Here is a 23,065-nt window from a genome sequence, read left to right on the forward strand (position 1 = left end):
GACATGACCCTTTGGTTACTGACTTGAGCCCAAAGGTCGTGGGCTTGAAGCCCAAGGTTGCTGGCTTGAGCAAGAGGTCACTCACTCTGCTGCAGCCCCCCCAGTCAAGGCACATGAGAACGTGGTCAGTGAATAACTATGGAGATTTAAGGAGCTGCAGTGAAGAAATGATGCTTATCTTTCTCCCTTCCTGTCTGTCTGTTCCTATCTGTCGCTCTCTCTGTTTCTCTCTGTCTCTGTCACAAAAGAAATATATGCAGCTAGTGCTCGACTTACGACCATGATTGGTTCCGACAGACTGGTCGTAACACAATTTGGTCGTAAGTTGACTAGGCTATATGTACAGTACTGTGAAATGATGTTATAAAAATCTTTAAGTCGTATTTTATCATAATTTTCTTTCATTATATATCATAATTTTCTTTGTTCATTTTATGCCATTTATATCATCTCTATACCATTTTGTTTCTTATTTTTACATTCGTCAGGTTTAAGTAAAACACTGCATTACCAGTACAACTGGTTTAATATTTGCAAAGACAGTTTCCTCTTGGTAGACATCTTGGGAGGGGTTTGATGAAAAATATCCAAACACAAAACACAAATTGCTCTACCAAGTCTGGGATAACAGTTGAAATGGTTTACGCGGAGATGGTAGTGCTGCCGGAAGCTGGTCCGCACTGTCGTACGCCCAGCTGGGCAACGCTTGCGCTGCCAGACACCGAGCAGTCGTGGCTAGCGATTATGGTTGTAAAGTCGAATGGTTATAAGTTGAATAGGTTGTAAGCCGGTCAATATTTGTATTTGTATTTGGTTAAGGAGAATGAGCACTGAACTCTAATAAGAGTTAGGATACCTCGGTTCTATTCCTGACTCCGATACTAATTGCTTATTGGATCTAGGATAAGCCAATTTATTTCTTTCCTGTGACTCAGTTTTCTCATCTGTACAATGAGAGACTTGAACCAGAAGATCTCTTAGGCTTTTGACCCTCTTTGTTTTTGAATTTCAAATAATCTTGGAAATATTCAAATGTTCTTGAAAATAATCTTGGAAAACCTGAACTAGTTCTATGCCTTCCATAATTAGGTGGGACAGAAAAGTTTTTTGTTTGGTATATAGTACTGAATATACAGGGTTTTTCTTTTTCCATTTAGTATTTTGAAGAACCTTAGGTATACCATAAAACATTAGATATTATTTATCTGCTAGTTATAGTTATACCAGATATACAGAGAAAACAAGTTGTTGGTCTGCGAGTACCCTGGAGAACTGAGAGTTAGAATACTGGAAGGCATGGCTTGCTCTATCTATCTATCTATCTATCTATCTATTTATTTTTGAGAGAGGGCCAGACAGACAGGAAGAGAGAGCGATGAGAAGCATTAGCTCATAGTTGCGGCACCTTAGTTGTTCATTGAGTACTTTTTTCATATGTGCTGTGACCAGGGGGCTCCAGCTGAGCTAGTGACCCCTTGCTCAAGCTAGCGGCAACCTTGGTTGGGCTCAAGCCAGCGACCTTGGTTGGGCTCAAACCAGCGACCATGGGGTCATATGTATGATCCCACACTCAAGTAGAAGGCCTAGTTTTTAAAAAAAGGTTTTAATAAAATATTTTAAATATTATAATAAAAAAATTGTCCCCTTAATGTGAAATCACTATAAGGATATTATTCATATTAAGTAAGCAAACATACAGATTCCATGAAAATATACTAGAATTCCACAACCCACCACTGTTAATATTTTGGTATATATTCCTTCTGAATTTTTCCCACATGTAAATATGTGTAATATTTAACCAAATTGAGACTTTAGACATACAAGTCATCCCTCGCCATATTATGGTTCTCTTTTTGTGGTCTTACTACATTGCAGATTTTTAAATTGTATGCATCTAATTTTGTATTGTGTATTTTTCGCTATATCGTGGGATTTTGCGGTATGTAGGTATGTTTATATATTATCTTAATTATTGGGTTGGGGAATAAGTTCGTAGCGTTTTTACCGCTTTTATTTAAACAAAAAACTAATTATATCGATAAGTTAATCAATTATATATTCGCCGTTGCTATTTACAACCTCTTCCCACCTCTCGACCAATTTGTTGATGCCATTCGGCCAAAAATCGCCTGGTCTGGTGTCAAAGAAGTTGTTGAGCCAGTTTTTAAGGACCTCTTTGTTATCGAAGGTAACGCCCTTCATATGGTTTGACAGGGAGCGGAAAAGATGGTAATCAGTCGGTGCGAGGTCCGGAGAATACGGCGGATGCTGAAGGACCTCCCATTCGAGCTCTTGGAGTGCGGCTTTGACGACTTGTGCAACATGGGGCCTGGTGTTGTCGTGAAGGAGTATGGTTTGACCATGTCGATCAGGTCTTTTCAGTCGAATAGCCTCATTCACGCGGTGTAGCTGGGCAATGTAGAGCTCCTTGTTGACCGTGGCATTCTTTTCGAGCATTTCCCAGTGCACCATGTCCTCCCAGTCCCACCAAACACATATCATGATCTTCTTTGGATGAAGGTCCGCTTGACTCTCGGCTTTGGCGTATCTCCTGGAGCCACCCACTCCTTTCTTTGCTTCATATTGATGTATAGGCACCATTTCTCATCTCCCGTGATGATTCGGTACAAAAAGCACTGTTTATGACCACGTGTTGCCCGATGGCGGGCGAGATGCTGAGAAGCAATTTGAAGGCGACTTTCTTTGTTTTTTTTGTTGAGCTCATGAGGCACCCAGGCTCCCAATTTTTCAGTAAATCCCATTGAATGAAGGTGATTGAGAATCGTTTTATGATCGCAGTTCATTTTTTCCACCAATTCACGACTGGTTTGGCAACCGTTCTCCTTCAAAAGTGATTTGAGACATTCTTCATCGAATTCAGAAGGCCTTCCGCTGCGGGACGTGTCATCGACGTCAAAGTCGCCATTTTTGAACTTTGCAAACCATTTCCGTGCTGTAGACTCGCCTATGACACCTTCTCCATACACGTCGCAAATGTCCCGGGCTGCTTCGGCAGCTTTTTGACCTCGATGAAAAGCAAAGAAGAGCAGGTGTCGAAAATGTTGATTTTTGCCTCCTGGGTATTCCATTTCTAAGCCTCAAAACTAATAAAAAATTAAATAACTCAAAAATACAATTAACATAGTTTTGTAGAGCAGAAAGAGTTTTATCGAATGAATACTTACCCTTTGCCAAACAGCAAACAAATCGTTGTAAAATAAAAGAAAATATAAAAACGCTACGAACTTATTCCCTAACCCAATATTTAGAGAATGTTTAAGAGCATAGGAAGTATTTATAAGAGTGTGGGAAAGGTTAATAACAGTGTGGGAAAGGTTTATAAGAGTGTGGAGAGAGTTTATAAAGCCTAAAAATATATATAAATAAAATAAATATAAGGTCGCTACTTTGAGGATTTTCGCCTATTGCAGGAGGTTCTGGAACCTAACCCCCGCGATAGACGGACCACTGTAATCTCATTCTAATAACGAAAAAAAAAGGAATTCAAATTGAGGAACATTGTACAAAATAACTGCTTAATACTCTAAAAATGACAAGGTCATGAAAAACAAGGAAAGACCAAGACATGGTTACAAACTGGAGTACTATGAAGAAACTGAGACACTTACAGACTGGAAGAGACAAAGGAGAAATAATTAAATGTAACATGGGATCCTAGATAAGATCCTGGAACAGAAAAAGGGCATTATTGGGAAAGCCTGGTAAAATTAAAATAAGGTCTATAGTTTAGTTATTATCAATATTAATTTTCTGTCCCTAATAATTGTACTAAGGTTATGCAAGATGTTAATACTGGTGGATATAGGTATGAGACATGAAAGAACTATTTGTGCGCCTGACCAGGCGGTGGTGCAGTGGATAGAGCATCGGACTGGGATGCGGAGGACCCAGGTTCGAGACCCCGAGGTTGCCAGCTTGAGCGTGGGCTCATCTGGCTTAAGCAAAAAAAAAAAAACACAACTCACCACTTTGGACCCAATGTCACTGGCTCTAGCAAGGGGTTACTCGGTCTGCTTTAGCCCCCCAGTCAAGGCACATATGAGAAAGCAATCAATGAACAATTAAGGTGTTGCAACGAAAAACTAAAGATTGATGCTTCTCATCTCTCTCTGTTCCTATCTGTCCCTCTCTCTGACTCTGTCTCTGTTAAAAAAAAAAAAAAAAAACCCAACAAAAACTATTTGTGCTATTTTTCCAAGTTTCCTGTAAGTCTAAAATAAGTTCAAAAGAAAAAGAAAAATAACTGATAATGAAGATGCTTATTTACTAATATGCAAAGACATTAATAAAATATAGTTCAGTAAAGTAGATTGCAAAGCAGTATAGTGGTCCCGTGTCTGTCACGGGGGTTAGGTTCCAGAACCCCCTGCAATAGGCAAAATTCTGCAAAGTAATGACCTTATATTTATTTTATTATTTATATATTTTTTAAGGCAGGGGTTGGGAACCTATGGCTCGTGAGCCAGATGTGGCACTTTTGATGGCTGCATCTGGCTCACAGACAAATCTTTAATAAAAAAAATAATGTTAAAAATATAAAACATTCTCATGTATTACAATCCATTCATTTCCTACCGCTCATGTTCATGGTTGCGGGTGGCTGGAGCCAGTCACAGCTGTCCTCCAGGACAACAACAAATTTTTATTGGATAATGCGTAATGTACACAGGTTGTTGTATAGCTCTCACGGAATTACATTTTAAAATATGTGGCATTCATGGCTCTCTCAGCCAAAAAGTTTTCCGACCCCTGTTTTAAGGCTTTATGAACCCTCCCAAACTCTCATAAACCTTTCCCACAGTTATTAACCTTTCCCACACCCTTATAAACACTTGCTATGCTTATTTTACCACAAAAATAATTAAAATAATATATAAAAATACCTATGTACTGCAAAAACCCACAATATAGTGAAAAATCCGCAATATAAAATTAGATATATATAATTTTAAAATCTGCAATACAGTGCTACCATGAAAAGTGAACTGCGATATGGTGAGGGACGACTGTACTCTTATTTATCAATGTCATCCCATTAAATTTAATTTCAAAATAAAAATTAAAAAAATATATTGTCTTTGATTTGTGTTGGCTTCTTTTCAAAAATCAATTAATTGTATGTGTGGATTCAATTTTTTGGACTCTCTCTTCTGTTTCATTGATGTTTATTGATTGCTTCTCACATGTGCCTTGACTGGGAGGCTCTAGCCAAGCCATTGACCCCTTGCTCAAGGCAGCAAGCTTGGGCTCAAGCCAGAGACCTTGGTCTTCAAGCTGGCAACCCTGCGCCAAAACTGGTGAGTTTGTGCTAAATCTGATGACCTTGGGGTTTTGAACCTGGGACCTCACTGTCCCAGGTTGATGTTCTACCCATTGTGCCATCAACAGTGAGGCAATTGTGTTTATCTTAATGCTAATACTACACTGTCTAAACTAGTATAGCTTTATAGCAAGTCCTGAAATCAAATAGTGTAAGTCTTTTCTAAGTTCTTTACATTTCCATATTCATTTTAGAATCAGCTTGTCATTTTCTACAAAACTTGTTAGGATTGTGTAGAATCTATTAGGGAAATTAGACATCTTAACAATATTGAATGTTATAATCAGTGAATATGATATATAGCTCTTTATTTAGATGTTTTAGAAATTTCAGTGTTTTGTAGTTTTCAGTGTAGTAGTCTTATACATCTTTTATTAAATTAATGCTCAAATATTTTATTTTTGATGCTTTTGTAAATGCTGTTTTTAAATTTTTATTTTTTGTTTGCTAGTATATAGAAATACAGTTGATTTTTAATCTTATTTTTATTAATTTTAATGCAGTGACATTGATAAATCAGGGTACATATGTTCCGAGAAAACATCTCCAGATAATTTTGACCTTTGATTGTGCTGCATACCCCTCACTCAAAGTCAAATCGTCCTCCGTCACCTTCTATCTGGTTTTCTTTGTGCCCCTCCCCTCCCCCCACTCCCTCCCTCTCCTTCCTCGCCTGCTCCCCACCCCTCCACCCCACTCCCTGTTACCATCACATTCTTGTCCATGTCTCTGAGTCTCATTTTTATGTCCCATCTATGCATGTGTTCATATAGTTCTTAGTTTTTTCTGATTTACTTATTTCACTCTGTATAATGTTATCAAGGTCCATCCATGTTATTGTAAATGATCTGATGTCATCATTTCTTATGGCTGAGTAGTATTCCATAGTATATATGTACCAAAGCTTTTTAATCCAATACAGTTGATTTTTATAGGTTGATCCTATATCTAGTGAACTTGCTCAATTCACTTATAATTCTTATGTGTTTTTTTATATTCCTTGGGATTTCCTATGAAGATAATTATATCATTTGTGAATAGAGACAGTTTTACTTCCTTTTTCCAATCATTATGCCTTTCATTATTTTCTTCTTGTCTTATTATAGTAGCAGTACAGTATTGAACAGGAGGAATAGCTGTCCTTGCTTTGTTTCTATCTTTAGGGGAAAGTATTCAGTCTATTATTGCAAATATTTTCTCTCAGTCTGTGGCTCTTTTTTTTATTTTTTATTTTTAAGTGAGAGGAGGGGAGATAGACTCCCGCATGCGCACCAACTGGGATCTACCCAGCAACTCTCATTTGGAGCTGATGCTTGAATCAACCAAGCTATCCTTAGCACCTGAGGCTGATGCTGGAATGAGCCAAGCCACTGGCTGTGAGAGGGGAGGAGAGAGAGAAGGGGAAGAAGGAGAGAAAGAGAAGCAGGTGGTTGTATCTCATGTATGGCCTGACCAGGGATTGAACCTGGGATATCCGCATATCAGGTTGACACTGTCCACTGCACCAGTTCGTTTTATCTTTTAAACTATGTCTTTTTTTATTTACTTAAAAAATTTTAAAGTAAATTACATCATTTAAAAAATTTTTTTAGCAAGAGAGAGAGAGGGACAGACAGGAAGGGAGAGAGATGAGAAGCATCAATTCTTCGTTGCAGTGTCTTAGTTGTTTATTGATTGCTTTCTCATATGTGCCTTGACCGGGGGTTACAGCAGAGCAAGTGACTCCCTGCGCAAACCAGTGACCTTGGACTCAAACCAGTGACCATGGGGTCATGTCTATGTTCCCACGCTCAAGCCAGTGACCCCATGCTCAAGCTGGTGAGCTCACACTCAAGCTGGATGAGTTTACACTCAAGCTGGTGACTGCAGGGTTTTGAACCTGGGTCCTTTGCATCCCAGGCTGACTCTATCCACTGAGCGACTGCCTGGTCAGTCTAAAGTAAATTACATTTTTTTAAATTACATTTTTATTGTACAGTTTTTTTGAGTTTTTACAGTTGCCAACAGTCCTGTAAACATCATCATAATACAGATACATAGTAATTTCATTGCTCTCAAAATTCCCTCACTGCCTTAATGTAGTCAACCTCTGGCAACCACTATGTTGTCCTCCAACTGTATAATAAGTTTAGCCTTTTCCAGAGTATCATACAAATGGAATCATAGTGCACAGCCTTTTGAAAAACTTTAAAAGAATTTAGAATATAAATGTGTAAAAATATAAAACTATGTATAAATGCCTTATAGCAGTGGTAGTCAACCTGGTCCCTACCGTCCACTAGTGGGCGTTCCAGCTTTTATGGTGGGCAGTAGCAGAGCAACCAAAGTATAAATAAAAAGATAGATTTAGCCCTGGCCGGTTGGCTCAGTGGTAGAGCGTCAGCCTGGCGTACAGGAGTCCCGGGTTCGATTCCTGGCCAGGCCACACAGGAGAAGCGCCCATCTGCTTCTCCACCCCTCCCCCTCTCCTTCTTCTCTGTCTCTCTCTTCCCCTCCCGCAGCCAAGGCTTCATTGGAGAAAGTTGGCCCGGGTGCTGAGATGGCTCTGTGGCCTCTGCCTCAGGCGTTAGAATGGCTCTGATATGGCAGAGTGACGCCCTAGATGGGCAGAGCATCGCTCCCTGGTGGGCATGCCAGGTGGATCCCGGTTGGGAGCATGCGGAAGTCTGTGACTGCATCCCCATTTCCAGCTTCAGAAAAATACAAAAAAAAAAAGATAGATTTAACTATAGTAAGTTGTTTTATAAAGATTTATTCTGCCAAACAGCGAAAACCCGACATAAAGTACTTGGTAAGTAATTATTATTATATGCTTTAACTTGCTGTAATTCTGCTTTATAAATTTTGTAAAGTTACTTCCCTACTTTATAAATTACCATTACTTTGGAACCAGTGGGCGGTTAGAAAATTTTACTACTAACAGAGATACAAAAGTGGTTGGTAGGTATAAAAAGGTTGACTACCCCTGCCTTATAGTGTTTTTAAATCATTTTTTATTTTTCAGTTATAGTTGACATACAATATTATATTAATTTCAGGTATACAATTCAGTGATTAGACATTATATAACTTACGAAGCTATCATCCTGATAAGTATCGGACTCGTCTGGCACCGTACATAATTATTGAAAGTTTTTTTTTTTTCTTCTTACTTAGCGCAAGAGTGGAGAACAGAGAGACAGGAAGGGAGAGAGATGAGAAGTATCAACTCATAGTTCCTGCACTTTAGTTGTTCATTGATTGCTTTTTATACGTGCCTTGACCAGGGGGCTCCAGCGGAGTCAGGGACCCCTGCTCAAGCCAGCAATCATGGGGTCATGTTTATGAGCCCACGCTCAAGCTGATGACTCAGGGTTTTGAACCTGGGTCCTCAGCATCCCAGGTCAAGCTATATCCATTGCACCATCGCTTGGTCAGGTAGAATTTTTTTTCCCCCCATTGATTTGAAAGGGGAAAGGGAAAAAGAAGAGAGGAAGAAGGGTCAAGGTGAGTGAGAGAAAGAGCAAGAAAGAGACAAATATCAACTCATTGCTCCACTTAGTTGCTCCATTTAGTTGTACACTCATTGGTTTCTCCTTAAGTGCCGTGACTGGGGATCAAACCTTCAACCTTGGTGTGCAAGATATTGCTCTATTCATGGAGCCACCCAGCCAGGGCCAGTTATTGGAATATTATTGACTATATTTCCTATGCTTTAATTTATATCCCCATGACTATTCTGTTTATGTAACTGTAAAATAACATGAACTACTAATAGAACTAGAAAACCAAACTGTTTAAAATAAACAATATTATTTTAATTGGAAGGATGTTAATTGCAACTAAATTGCCAATGTTGGGTTGATAGTAGAAATGTATATACCCTCAATTCTCTTCTGTTTCCATAATTCAGTTTATTTAAGCGTGCTGTCACTCAGTGGCATTAAAAATGTTGGACTGGTTGTATGGCTTGGGATAATCAGAACTGACATATCAGCCCAAATTGCCAGTGAGTAATCACTGAATGTCTTTTATAATGAGTTATTTCTTTCTTTTTTTTTTTTTTTTTTTTTTTTGTATTTTTCTGAAGTGAGAAGTGGGGAGGCAGAGAAACAGACTCCCACATGCACATGACTGGGGTCCACCAGGCATACCCACTGGGGGTGATGCTCTACCTATCTGGGGTGTTGCTCTGTTGCAACCGGAGCCATTCTAGCACCTGAGTCAGAGGCCACAGAGCCATCCTCAGCACCCCGGCCAACTTTGCTCCAGTGGATCCTTGGTTGCAGTTGGGGAAAAGAGAGATAGAGAGAAAGGAGAGGGGGGAGAGGGGGAAGCAGATGGGTGCTGCTTCTGTGTGTCCTGGCCGGGAATTGAACCTGAGACATCCACACTGGGCTGACGCTCTATCACTGAGCCAATCGACCAGGACCTAATGAGTTATTTCTTGATGCTTGGAAAGCTGTCTTGTTTGATCGAAGATAAGGGTGGAATGGTAATGTTACTGAAATCTGCAGATAGGGTCAGTTAAACCCACTAATTTATGGAATCAAGTATTTGTCATAGAAGATGAGCTTTTCGCCCTGGCTGGATAGCTCAGTTGGAGCATAATTCTGAAGTGTAGAGGTTGTCAGTTTGATCCCCTATTAAGACACATACAGGGACAGATTGATGTTCCTGTCTCTCTCCAAAGTCAATAAATATTAAAAAAATATATGTATATATATATAAAAGAAGATGAACTTTTCTAAATTTGCATGTTTTCAACATGAACTACATCCCAGTTACTAAGAGACACAGTACATAGTCTTTTGAGTTTGTCCTCTTTTTTTTTTTTTTTTTTCTTCACAGGGACAGAGAGAGAGTCAGAGAGAGGAACAGATAGGGACAGACAGACAGGAACGGAGAGAGATGAGAAGCATCAATTTTTCCTTGCGACACCTTAGTTGTTCATTGATTACTTTCTCATATGTGCCTTGAACGTGGGGCTACAGCAGACCGAGTAACCCCTTGCTCAAGCCAGTGACCTTGGGCTCAAGCTGGTGAGCATTGCTCAAATCAGATGAACCCATGCTCAAGCTGGCAACCTTGGGGTTTCGAACCTGGGTCGTCTGTGCCCCAGTCTGATGCTCTCTCCACTGCGCCACCGCCTGGTCAGGCAATCATCAGTTTTTCGTTGTGACACCTTAGTTGTTCATTGATTTCTCTCTCATATGTGCCTTGACCACGGCCTTCAGCAGACTCAGTAACCCCTTGCTCAAGCCAGCGACCTTGGGTCTAAGCTGGTGAGCTTTTTGCTCAATCCAGATGAGCCCACGCTCAAGCTGGTGACCTCAGGGTCTCAAACCTGGGTCCTTCCACATCTCAGTCCAACACTGTGTCCACTGCGCCACTGCCTGGTCAGGCGAGTTTGACCTTTTTTGATGCATTTTTCATGTTGTATGTATTGATAATTTATTCTTTTTAATGCTGAGTAGTATTCCATGTTTTGGATATATTATAATTTATAATTCACCATTTCCAGTTTAGCTTTTGGTAGATTACCCAGGAATTTGATTTCTAGATCATATTGTAAGTGCAGATTTACATTTATAAGAAACTACTGAACTCTTATAAAGTAGCTGCACTACCTGACCAGGTGGTGGTGCAGTGGATAGAGTGTCGGCCTGGGATGCAGAGGACCCAGGTTTGAAATCCTGAGGTCATTGAATTGAGTATGGGCTCACCAGCTTGGGCACGGGGTCACTGGCTTGAGCCCAAAAGTTGCTGGCTTGAGCAAGGGGTCACTGGATTGTTGAGAGAGGACCCCTGACCCCGTCAAGTCACATATGGGAAAGTAATCAGTGAACAACTAAGGTGCCACAACAAAGAATTGATGCTTCTCATCCCTTTCCCTTCCTGTCTGTCTGTCTCTATCTGTCCCTCTCTCTCTGTCCCTCTCTTCCTCTGTCACTAAAAATAATAAATAAATAATAAAGTAGCTGTGCCATTTTGATTTCTACAGCACTTTTCTGTTCTAGTTTTCTGCATTTTTGTTGATGCTTGATATTGCCAGTTTTTCATTTTATTTTATTTTATTATTTTGTTTTTGTATTTTTCTGAAGTGAGAAGCAGGGAGGCAGAGAGATGGACTGCCTGCCATATGTGCCCTACCAGGATCACCCGGCAAGCCCACGAGAAGGCGATGCTCTGCCTATCTGGGGCGATGCTCTGTTGCAACCAGAGCCATTCTAGCACCTGAGGCGGAGGCTGTGGAGCCATCCTCAGCACCCAGGCCAACTTTGCTCCAGTGGAGCCTTGGCTGCGGGAGGGGAAGAGAGACACAGAGAGGAAGGAGAGGGGGAAGGGTGGAGAAGCAGATGGGCGCTTCTACTGTGTGCCCTGGCTGGGAATCGAACTCAGACCTTCCAAATGCTCTACCACTGAGCCAGCCAGCCAGGACCCATTTTATTTATTTATTTATTTATTTATTTATTTATTATTTTTTTTTTTTGTATTTTTCTGAAGCTGGAAACGGGGAGAGACAGTCAGACAGACTCCTGCATGCGCCTGACCGGGATCCACCCGGCACGCCCACCAGGGGCCACGCTCTGCCCACCAGGGGGCGATGCTCTGCCCCTCCGGGGCGTCGCTCTGCCGAGACCAGAGCCACTCTAGCGCCTGGGGCAGAGGCCAAGGAGCCATCCCCAGTGCCCGGGCCATCTCTGCTCCAATGGAGCCTTGGCTGCGGGAGGAGAAGAGAGAGACAGAGAGGAAGGAGAGGGGTGGAGGGGTGGAGAAGCAAATGGGCGCTTCTCCTATGTGCCCTGGCCGGGAATCGAACCTGGGTCCCCCGCCCATTTTATTTTTTTACCTGCATTCTCATAGGTTGTGTGAGGGTAATCTCATTGTCACTTTAATTTGCATTTTCTTCATGACTAATGATGTTGGGCATGTTTTTATGTGCAAATAAGCATGGCACATAAGCCATCTGTAACATTTTCTTTTATGGTTAGTGCTTTTTGTGTTCTAAAAACTCTGTGGTACTCATATTTTTTTTATCTCTCATTAAATGCATGGTTCCTTAATACACACAGAGTATGGGGAATGCTTTGTTTGTGCAGCCTCTAACTGATAGTAGAGCTACCTTTGTACACCAAAAGTTGGCCATTACAAAAAAAAGGGTAATTCTCACCCATTATAGCTGCTCTTCTTTTTTCTAGACATCTGTGTATATGTGGGTAATCACTTATTTCCAAGGCTTTTTAAAAAATTACCCACTTTCTTTTTGTACTGGCAAAGGATAAATTAAGAATATATTGTAAATCGCTGTACCTGAAATTACAGAACTGTTATATATATTACTGGTGCTCTTTGATTTTTATGAAGGTGCTTCTAACAAAATCTACTCATTTTCTTTTCTTTCAGTGGTGGGATCAGCAAGTTGATTTTCATACTACTTTCTTGCACCATTTGGCACAATTAGTGCCTGAAATTTATTTTGCTGAAATGGACCCAGACTTGGAAAAGCAGGAGGAGAGTATACAAACATCAATATTTGCTCCACTGGAATGGTATTTATTTGGAGAAGATCCAGTTATTTGTTTAGAGAAATTGAAACATAGTGGAGCATTTCAACTCTGTGGAAAGGTTTTCAAAAGTGGAGCAACAACATATTCTTGTAGGTAAGATTTAGAAGTTTAGAGGATTGGTTATAATTACAATCTTGTATTTTGCACCTATTTCATGATGTACCTTTCTTGGTTTATTGCATATTTAATTGTACTTAACTAACTTCCTTTTATTATGCCCTTACAAGTCCGTTTCTGCTAGTATAACTTGTTTTTGAATATGACTTACAATTAAACAGTTCTCATTATTTTTTCATGTTCTCCAAAAGTGTGTGTAAGGGATAGACTTTTGTCTTAGTATGTAGTCTGCATACTCTTATTTGAAACCCTTGAAGCCAGGTCTATTTCAGTGAATACTTCCCAAGCAGAGTCAAGGCAGGATCTTACAATCGGACACAGCATTTCTGTAAGAAATATCTATCAATATTCACAGCAGGTGATATAAATAAAGTCTGTAGTCTCATGTCATTTAAGTCATTTTTTTTGCTACCAAGTGAGATTTGATGTCAAAGGATTGCGGGTCTATAGGGGCAGGTAGAGTTTTGTTGGGTAAAGAGGCCAATGATGTGGAAACTAGAACTGGCTTTAGGCTTTTTGCCCTTTGTGAGGGCAGTTGCTTAAACATCATAGTAGCACAGAGAATGGTTTTACTCCCTACTCCTGCCTGAAATTTTCAAGTATTAGATCTTAGCAGCCCTTTTAGTTCTTTCTTTCTTTCTTTCTTTTTTTTTTTTTTTTTTTGTATTTTTTCGAAGTTAGAGTGGGGAGGCAGTCTGACAGACTCCCGCATGCACCCGACCAGATGCACCCAGCAAGCCCACCAGGGGGTGATGCTCTGCCCATCTGGGGCGTTGCTCCACTGCAATCAGAGCCATTCTAGCACCTGAAGCAGAGGCCATGGAGCCATCCTTGGCACCCAGGCCAACTTTGCTCCAGTGGAGCCTTGGCTGCAGGAGGTGAAGAGAGAGATAGAGAGGAAGGAAAGGGGGAATGGGGAAGAAACAGATGGGCGCTTCTCCTGTGTGCCCTGGCCGGGAATCGAACCCGGGACTTCCACACACCGGGCCAGTGCTCTACCGCTGAACCAACAGGCCAGGGCTAGTTTTTTCTTTATCAAAGGTAGTTTAGGTTAGGAGTGTGACACTTAGACTATAAATACATAAATTTTTATTTATTTTTTTGCTTCACTATAATTCTAAGTTTGACTGGTTTATGTGTAGTTCATAGTTGTTTAGAACATACTATCTTTTTATTCAATTCTTTTCTCAGGAAAAAGTCAGCTTACATATTTTGTGTACAATTTTGCTGTATAGCACAGCAAGGTTCATTTATCTTCTTACATATTGTTAGCTGAAGCCTAATCAGTTTCAACTAAGGCATAGTATATATACATTTGTAGACCTCATTTCTCAAGTATAATGGAGACATTTTTAATTGTCAAACTGGGGGAATGGTATTAATGGGTAGATGCCAGGGATGCTGCTTAAACACCCTATAATGCACAATCCTTTGTGCCTAACAAATAACTACCTCATTCAAAATGTCAGTACTGCTGAGCTTTAGAGATCCTGTTTTAAATAAGTCAGTAGATTATGTATATTTTAGAGAATATTATTAGACATTTTTAATTTCTTATTAGTTTGTTAAGATTCATTTTTAAAACTTTCCAATTCCATCTCTTCAGTTCTTCTAAATAAAATGTTTTAAAATTAATTTTGCATTTTATTCTAATTTACAGCAGGTCCTTAAATGAAGTTCTGCTCAACATTATTCATTAGAACATTGATAAGATGTCATAGGAACTTAACTCTTGTTTATATCAATTAACCTATTGTAAAATTGTTTTATGTTGTTTCACTTAAAGTTGAAGAAGCTATAGATAACATTGAGGACTTACTGTATATTATTCTTAATGTTATCCTGAAAAATGTTAAGTAAAATTCTACATTTTAAAAATTGTTAGGGAAGCAATTAAGAGAGAATGAATTTCATTCATTCAAGTTAATTACCTGTCATGTACCAAGCACTGTTCTAGGTGCTTGGGACATATCAATTTATAAAATAAATAGAAATCCCCACCCTTATGATGCTTATATTCTAATGAATTTTATCTTTATCCAAGCTTCATTTACCAGTGAACAATCAGTGTTTGTAAAGTATATTTATAAATGTAAAAAGATAAGATGATTGCAAGTAATTTAAAAAGATCATTTTTCACAAAAATAATTTTTAATTGTATCTTAACAATTTGAAACCATGTACAAGCTCAAAGTAATGAGGATGAAAACCAGATATCCAAACTTATTCAAATATGGCTAAAATAAGAACAAAATTATTTGGAATTCAGTTTTTGAAGCATTTTCGTATTCAGTTTGTATACCATACAGGGAACTCATTCACATTACATTATAGTCATACCTTAAGCAAAAATAGGTGTAATCTAAATTTCAAAATCTGATTTAATCTTTTTCAGAGATTGTGCAATTGATCCAACATGTGTACTCTGTATGGACTGCTTCCAGAATAGTGTTCATAAAAATCATCGTTACAAGGTATGAAAGTAGAACCATAAAATACCTAGATTAGGAGGATCTGTTGGCCATCTACTTCACATTTCTGACCAGTACTTGAATTCCTGATCTTACAGTTCTGCTAAGTCAGGGGTCGGGAACCTTTTTGACTGAGAGAGCCATGAACGCCACATATTTTAAAATGTAATTCTGTGAGAGCCATACAACGACCTGTGTACTTTACGCATTATCCAATAAAAATTTGGTGTTGTCCTGGAGGACAGCTGTGATTGGCTCCAGCCACCTGCAACCATGACCACGAGTCACGAGCGGTAGGAAATGAATGGATTGTAATACATGAGAATGTTTTATATTCTTAACGTTATTTTTTTATTAAAGATTTGTCTGCGAGCCAGGTGCAGCCATCAAAAGAGCCACATCTGGCTCGCGAGCCATAGGTTCCCGACCCCTGTGCTAAGTAAACCTTTAGCTCTGATTAAATTTGTCATGTGATGGGACATCTACCTTAAGAGGTAGCCCCAATTTTTTTTTGAGTATATCAAATTTATACACAAGATTGTATAGTGCATATAAACAGCTTAAAGAATAATTATAAAGCAAACACCAATGTAACCACTACTTAGGTCAAGAAGTATGACATTGCCTGCTCTTAGAAGCCTCCCATTTGTCCTTCTTGGATCACAATCTCTCTCACCCCTCTCACCTCTCCTGTGTTTTGTGATACTGGTCTCCTTTTCCCTTTTAGCTTATCACTCAAATCATATTGAATAGTTTTATCTGTTTGTGAACTTTATATAGATGGAGTCATATTGCATCTTTTTCTTGTTGAGTAACGTCTTTCATTCAGCATTATGTATATAGCTGTAGTTCGTCAGTGGCTTTATAATAATCAATAATCCATTTTGTCTTTATTGTGCTGTATAAGGATAATGTAGTTTGCTTCTAATTTGGGACTGTTATGACAATTCTTCTATTAACATTCTTATTTGTGTATTTTGGTACCTATGAACAGGAGTTTTTCTGGGCTATATATCTGGAGTAAAGTTGCTGAATTCTAGAGTATACGGATCTTCAATCATAGTAGATAATGTTAGACTGTTTTCCAAAATGGTTAAACAAATTTATAGACTATCCAGCAGTAAGAGTTTCTATTGCTCCACAATTTTTTGCAAGATTTGGTGTCTTTTTAATTTTTGCCAATCTGGTGGTGTTATAATAGTATCACATTGTGATCTTAATTTAATATTCTTAATTACTAGTAAGGTTGAGGGCTTTTTCCTTTCCTGTTACATTTTTAGACAACCTTGTGATTTTTGAGCTGAAATGTATTTCTCAAATAATAGTATTGAGTCTGTTCTCTGGGCTTAGACAGGCATAATAACTGATGTTTCTTTTTGTACATATAATATGCCTAAAGTTTTATGTAAATGTAAACAATACCTTATGTAGACTATGTCTTCCATAGAGTTGAAAGTGCTATTTATTTTCCTAAGGGAGCCTCAGTATTATTGTTTCTAGCTCAGGAAGTGATAGGCTACAGGAGTATGTTGTAGGTATTATGATTGTACACAAGGGAAAACAAATTGAGAAACCTATGCTATAGTGTGGTTAAAATGTGTTCCCAAGATTACAAAGCTAATCATGGATGGAATTTACATACTTAATCATTCCTTAATTGTAACAAATGTACCACACCAAAGCATGATCTTTTTTTTCTTTTTTCTTTTTTGTGACAGAGACAGAGAGAGGGACAGTTAGGTACAGACAGGCAGGATAGGAGAGAGATGAGAAGCATCAATTTTTCTTTGCAGCTCCTTAGTTGTTCATTGATTGGTTTCTCATACGTGCCTTGACTGGGGGGCTACAGCAGACTGAGTGACCCCTTGTTCAAGCCAGCGATCTTGGGCTCAAGCTGGTGAGCCTTGCTCAAACCAAATGAGCCTGCGCTCAAGCTGGCAATCTCAGGGTTTCGAACCTGGGTCCTCTGCGTCCCAGTTTGACACTATCCATTGCGCCACTGCCTGGTCAGGCAGAACCCAACTTTTAAAATAATTTTACCGTCACTATTGAAATGAAAATTTTTTATTGTCGTTAATGTTGTTTCTCTTTCCCTCTTTCCTTATTTTGGAACGGTGAACCTGGAATACCGTTGCATTGCTACTTAACCTGGATAATAGGAACAGGGTCTTTGGAATTTATTTATTTATTTATTTCCTTTTTTTGTATTTTTCCAAAGTTAGAAGTGGGGAGGCAGTCAGACAGACTCCCAAATGCGCCTGACCGGGATCCACCTGGCATGCCCACCAGGGGGCAATGCTCTGCCCATCTGGGGTGTTGCTTCTTTGCGGCTTGAGCCATTCTAGTTAGTGCCTGAGTCGGAGGCCATAGAGCCTTCTTCAGTGCCTGGGCCAACTTTGCTCCAGTGGAACCTTGGCTGGGGTAGGGGATGCGAGAGATAGAGGAGAAGGGTGGAGAAGCAGATGGGCTCTTCTCCTGTGTGCCCTGGCTGGGAATTGAGCCCAGGACTTCCACATGCCATGCTGATGCTCTACCACTGAGCCAACCGGCCAGGACTGAAATTTATTTTACAGTCATCCTTGCTGACAGGACTAATATCTTTGATTTGAAGACTTTAAATTCTAAGAAACCAACCAAGATCAGAATAATATAACTTTGATCAAGTAGAACCAATATAGTATCTGAGTTCACCTAACTAGTCTTCCTGTATCTTGGAAGCGAAATGGAAAATCAAGCTGGCTTGTAACCTTGGTACTCTTTTTTGGAACACATTCTAGAGTCATTTAGAATAAACCTGAAGAAGAAAACAAAGTTCACTGACAATGTTCTTTTTTTCTTTTGCATTCCTGTGTATGTCTCTATCTTTATTTATTAAATGGCAATCCTGTATTTATATTTGTATCTTTCATCCCTACCTTATTGTTAGCTTTCTAGGACAAGGTCCAGGGCTTATACACTTTTTACTTCCTGTGGCTGTCATTGTATCTGGGACATAGAGGCTTTCAACAGACATTTGTTTAAATGAACTCTTAGGATCAAAAGCACTAAATCATAGGCAGAGCTGATATCTAAGATGTGATTATAAAAATTACTGTCACAGTCTATTTTAACATCAGCTTGCTGTAATCTTACATGATGAGAATTTATATGCATGTATTATTTTTGAAACACAACAGCATTAAAAAGTGTTTATTTACCTAATCAATACAATAAAACTTACCTTTTAAAAATTCAAATAATACAGAAGAATATAAATAAGAATTATACTTGCCTTTCTGCCTCATTGTACATACTTTGTTAAACAAAACACACTTTAATGTACATCCTTACAGATCTTTCCTTATGTATTTATAAACATACATATATTTATAGGTTTAAGAGGAGTGTTTGTATAAATGAGATCCTATTGCCTGACGTGTGGTGGCAAAGTGGGTAAGGCATGAGCCTGGAATGCTGTGGTCACCAGTTCAAAACCCTGGGGTTGTCCAGTCAAGGCACCTATGAGAAGCAACTACTATGAGTTGATGTTTCCCGTTCTTCCTCCCATCTCTTTCTCTCTTTCTCCCTCTCCTCTTTCACTAAAAAGCAATAAAATCAATCAATCAGTCAATGGGATCCTACTGTATATTCTTTTTGTAGCTTTTTTTTAAACTTAATCTCAATATATTTCTGTTGATACATAAAATAACTCTCTTGCCTTATATAATTGCTGAATGTATTCTTTTGTGGGACTATATCAGCATATATTTAAACTATCCCCTTTTTCTAGATAACTATTGTTTCTAGTATTTTACTAATCAACATATATTGGAATATACACATCTTTGTTTTCATATAATTCAATGTATCTATTTAAGAATGTGTACGGCTATATTCTTTTTTTAAAAAAGATTTTATTCATTTTAGAGAGGGGAGAAAGAGACAGAGATAGAAGGGGGGTAGGAGCCGGAAGCATCAACTCCCATATATGCCTTGACCAGATAAGCCCACTGTTCCAGGTTGGCACTTTATCCACTGCGCCACCACAGGTCAGGCTGTAAGGCTATATTCTTAAAGGTAGATTTTCTGAATTGAACAATATGCACATTTAAAATTTTGATTTATTTTTGTCAGTGTTCTTGAATTGTTGAGATACCTTACATTCCCATTAAGAGGATATGACAATGGCCTGACCAGGTGGTGGCGCAGTGAATAGAGCATTGGCCTGGGATGCTGAGGACCCAGGTTTGAACCTCGAGGTCACTGGCTTGAGTTCAAGCTCATCTGGCTTGAATGTGGGCTCACCAGGTTGAGTGCGGGGTCGCTGGCTTGAGCATGGTATTATAGACATGACCCCATGGTTGCTGGCTTGAAGCCCAAGGTCACTGGCTTTAGCAAGGGCTCACTGGCTGGGCTAGGGGTCCCCAGTCAAGGCACATATGAAAAAGCACTCAGTGAACAGCTAAGGTGCTGCAGCTATGAATTGATGCTTCACATCTCTCTTCCTTTCTGTCTCTCACTAAAAAAAAAAAAAAAAAAAAAAAAAAAAGGATGAGAATGTTCTTTCTCTATGCCTGTCCCCAAACTTTGTTTAGTCAGTTCTTTTTGCCAATCGTGTTAGTGAAATAGATATTAAATTACCGAAATAATCTAATTATTTTAATTTGCATTTCTGTTGTTAGTAGTAATAACATTTTTTCATATTTTAATTGTATGTTTAATTTCTACTGTGTATTGCCTATTTATTTCCTTTATTTTTTATTGTGTTTTCCTTTTTTTTTAATTTTTATTGATTTTAATTTTTGTGTTTACATATATTCAAGTGTCCCACCGAATACATCCCCCCTAACTCCATGCTCCCCTCAACATCCCCCTTGCCCCCTTCCTCCCAATTCCCTCCCCCCTTCACTCCAGGATTTGCTTTTCTGCACTCTATAATGCTGTGTTATGTATAATTTCACCAATCTCTTTCCTGTCTCTGATCCCATCCTATCATCCCCTTTCTCTCCGGTCCCTTTGATCTTGCCTCTGCCTCTATTCTGTTCCTCAGTTCCCATTGTTCATTGGATTCCTCAAATGAGTGAGGTCATATGATATTTTTCTTTCTCTGCCTGACTTATTTCACTTAAGATAATATCATAGTTTTCAGGTCCATCCACATTGTCGCAAAAGTTAAGATTTCCTTCTTTTTCATGGTCCCAATAATATTCCATTATATATATATATGTACCACTGCTTTTTAATCCACTCGTCCACTGATGGACACTTGGGCTGTTTCCAGATCTTGGCTATTGTAAACAATGCTACCATAAACATGGGGGTGCATTTCTTCTTTTGAATCAGTGATTTGGTGTTCTTAGGATATATTCCTAAAAGTGGGATGGCTAGGTCAAAAGGCAGTTCCAGTTTTAATTTTTTGAGGAATCTCCATACTGTTTTTCACAGTGGATGCACCACCAGCAGTGCAGGAGGGTTCCCTTTTCTCCACATCCTTGCCAGCAATTATTATGTGATGTTTTGTTAATGAGTGCTATTCTGACTGGTGTGAAGTGATACCTCATTGTGGTTTTAATTTGCATTTCTCTAATGATTAGTGATGTTGAACATTTTTTCATCTGCCTATTGGTCATCTTTATGTCCTTTTTTGGAAAAGTGTTTATTCATTTCTTTTGCCCATTTTCTGATTGGATTGTTTATCTTCCTGGTGTTGAGTTTTACAAGATCTTTATAAATTTTGGTTATTAACCCCTTATCAGACGTATTGTCGAATATGTTCTCCCATTGTGTGGTTTGTCTTTTTATTTTGTTCTTATTGTCTTTAGCTGTGCAAAATCTTTTTAGTTTGCCCTGGCCGGTTGGCTCAGCGGTAGAGCGTCGGCCTAGCATACGGAGGACCCGGGTTCGATTTCCGGCCAGGGCACACAGGAGAAGCGCCCATTTGCTTCTCCACCCCTCCGCCGCGCCTTCCTCTCTGTCTCTCTCTTCCCCTCCCGCAGCCAAGGCTCCATTGGAGCAAAGATGGCCCGGGCCCTGGGGATGGCTCTGTGGCCTCTGCCCCAGGCGCCAGAGTGGCTCTGGTCGCAACATGGCGACGCCCAGGATGGGCAGAGCATCGCCCCCTGGTCGGCAGAGCGTCGCCCCATGGTGGGCGTGCCGGGTGAATCCCAGTCGGGCGCATGCGGGAGTCTGTCTGACTATCTCTCCCTGTTTCCAGCTTCAGAAATATGCAAAAAAAAAAAAAAAAAATCTTTTTAGTTTGATATAGTCCCATTTGTTCATCCTGTCCTTTATTTCACTTGCCCGTGGAGATATTGCTGCGAGAGATATCGGAGAGCTTACTGGCTATGTTTTCTTCTAAGATGCTTATGGTTTCACGACTTACATTTAAGTCTTTTTATCCATTTTGAGTTTATTTTTGTGAATGGTGTAAGTTGATGGTCTAGTTTCATTTTTTTGCAGGTAGCTGTCCAGTTTCCCCAACACCCCTTGTTAAAGAGACTGTCTTTACTCCATTGTATGCTTTTACCTCCTTTGTCAAATATCAATTGTTCATAAAGGTGTGGATTTATTTCTGGGTTCCCTGTTCTGTTCCATTGATCTATACGCCTGTTCTTATGCCAGTACCAGGCTGTTTTGAGTACTGGCCTTGTAGTATAACTTGATATCAGGAAGTGTGATACCTCCTGCTTTATTCTTCTTTTTCAAGATTGTTGAGGCTATTCATGTTCTTTTTTGGTTCCATATAAATTTTTGGAATATTTGTTATATATCTTTGAAGTATATCATTGGTATTTTAATAGGAATTGCATTGAATATATAGATTGCTTTGGGTAATATAGACATTTTAATGATATTTATTCTTCCTACCCATGAACAGGGTATATGCTTCCACTTGTTTGTATCTTCCTTGATTTCTTTTATCAATGTTTTATAATTTTCCAAGTACAAGTCTTTAATCTCCTTGGTTAAATTTACTCCGAGGTACTATATTTTTTTTGTTGCAATAGTAAAGGGGATTGTTTTCTTAATTTCTCTTTCTGACAGTTCATTGTTGGTGTATAAAAATGCGTCTGATTTCTGAGTATTAATTTTATATCCTGCCACCTTGCTGAATTCATTTATCAGGTCCGGTAGTTTTTGACTGAGACTTTAAGATTTTCTTTTCTTTTTTTTTTTTTTTTTTTTTTGTGGCAGAGACAGAGAGAGTCAGAGAGAGGGACAGACAGACAAGAAGGGAGAGAGATAAGAAACGTCAATTCTTTGTTGCGGCTCCTTAGTTGTTCATTGATTGATTTCTTATATGTGCCTTGACCGTGGGGCTACAGCAGACCGAGTGACTCCTTGCTTGAGCCAGCGACCTTGGGCTCAAGCTGGTGAGCTTACTCAAACCAGATGAGCCCGCACTCAAGCTGGGGACCTCGGGGTCTTGAACCTGGGTCCTCCATATCCCAGTCTTACGCTCTCTCCACTGCGCCACCGCCTGGTCAGGCGAGACTTTAGGATTTTCTATGTACAACAATATCATATCATCAGCAAACAATGATAGTTTTACTTCTTTCCAATTTCGATGCCTTTCTTCTTCTTGTCTGATTGCTGTGGCTAGG

At 39.3% G+C, this 23,065-nt stretch overlaps 1 protein-coding gene across 2 annotated transcripts in view; it reads left to right on the forward strand.

The window, feature by feature from the left end:
* UBR1 (ubiquitin protein ligase E3 component n-recognin 1) overlaps window positions 1-23,065 on the forward strand; it is a 180,133-nt gene that overhangs the window by 13,005 nt on the left and 144,063 nt on the right. For both annotated transcript variants that reach the window (XM_066343754.1, XM_066343755.1), the window contains exons 2-3: window positions 12,731-12,987; window positions 15,407-15,485. In XM_066343754.1, the coding sequence (XP_066199851.1) occupies window positions 12,731-12,987; window positions 15,407-15,485 (336 nt within the window). The remainder of the gene's footprint in view (window positions 1-12,730; window positions 12,988-15,406; window positions 15,486-23,065) is intronic.

The sequence above is a fragment of the Saccopteryx leptura genome, chromosome 6 (assembly GCF_036850995.1).
Source record: "Saccopteryx leptura isolate mSacLep1 chromosome 6, mSacLep1_pri_phased_curated, whole genome shotgun sequence".
Lineage (NCBI taxonomy): Eukaryota > Metazoa > Chordata > Mammalia > Chiroptera > Emballonuridae > Saccopteryx > Saccopteryx leptura.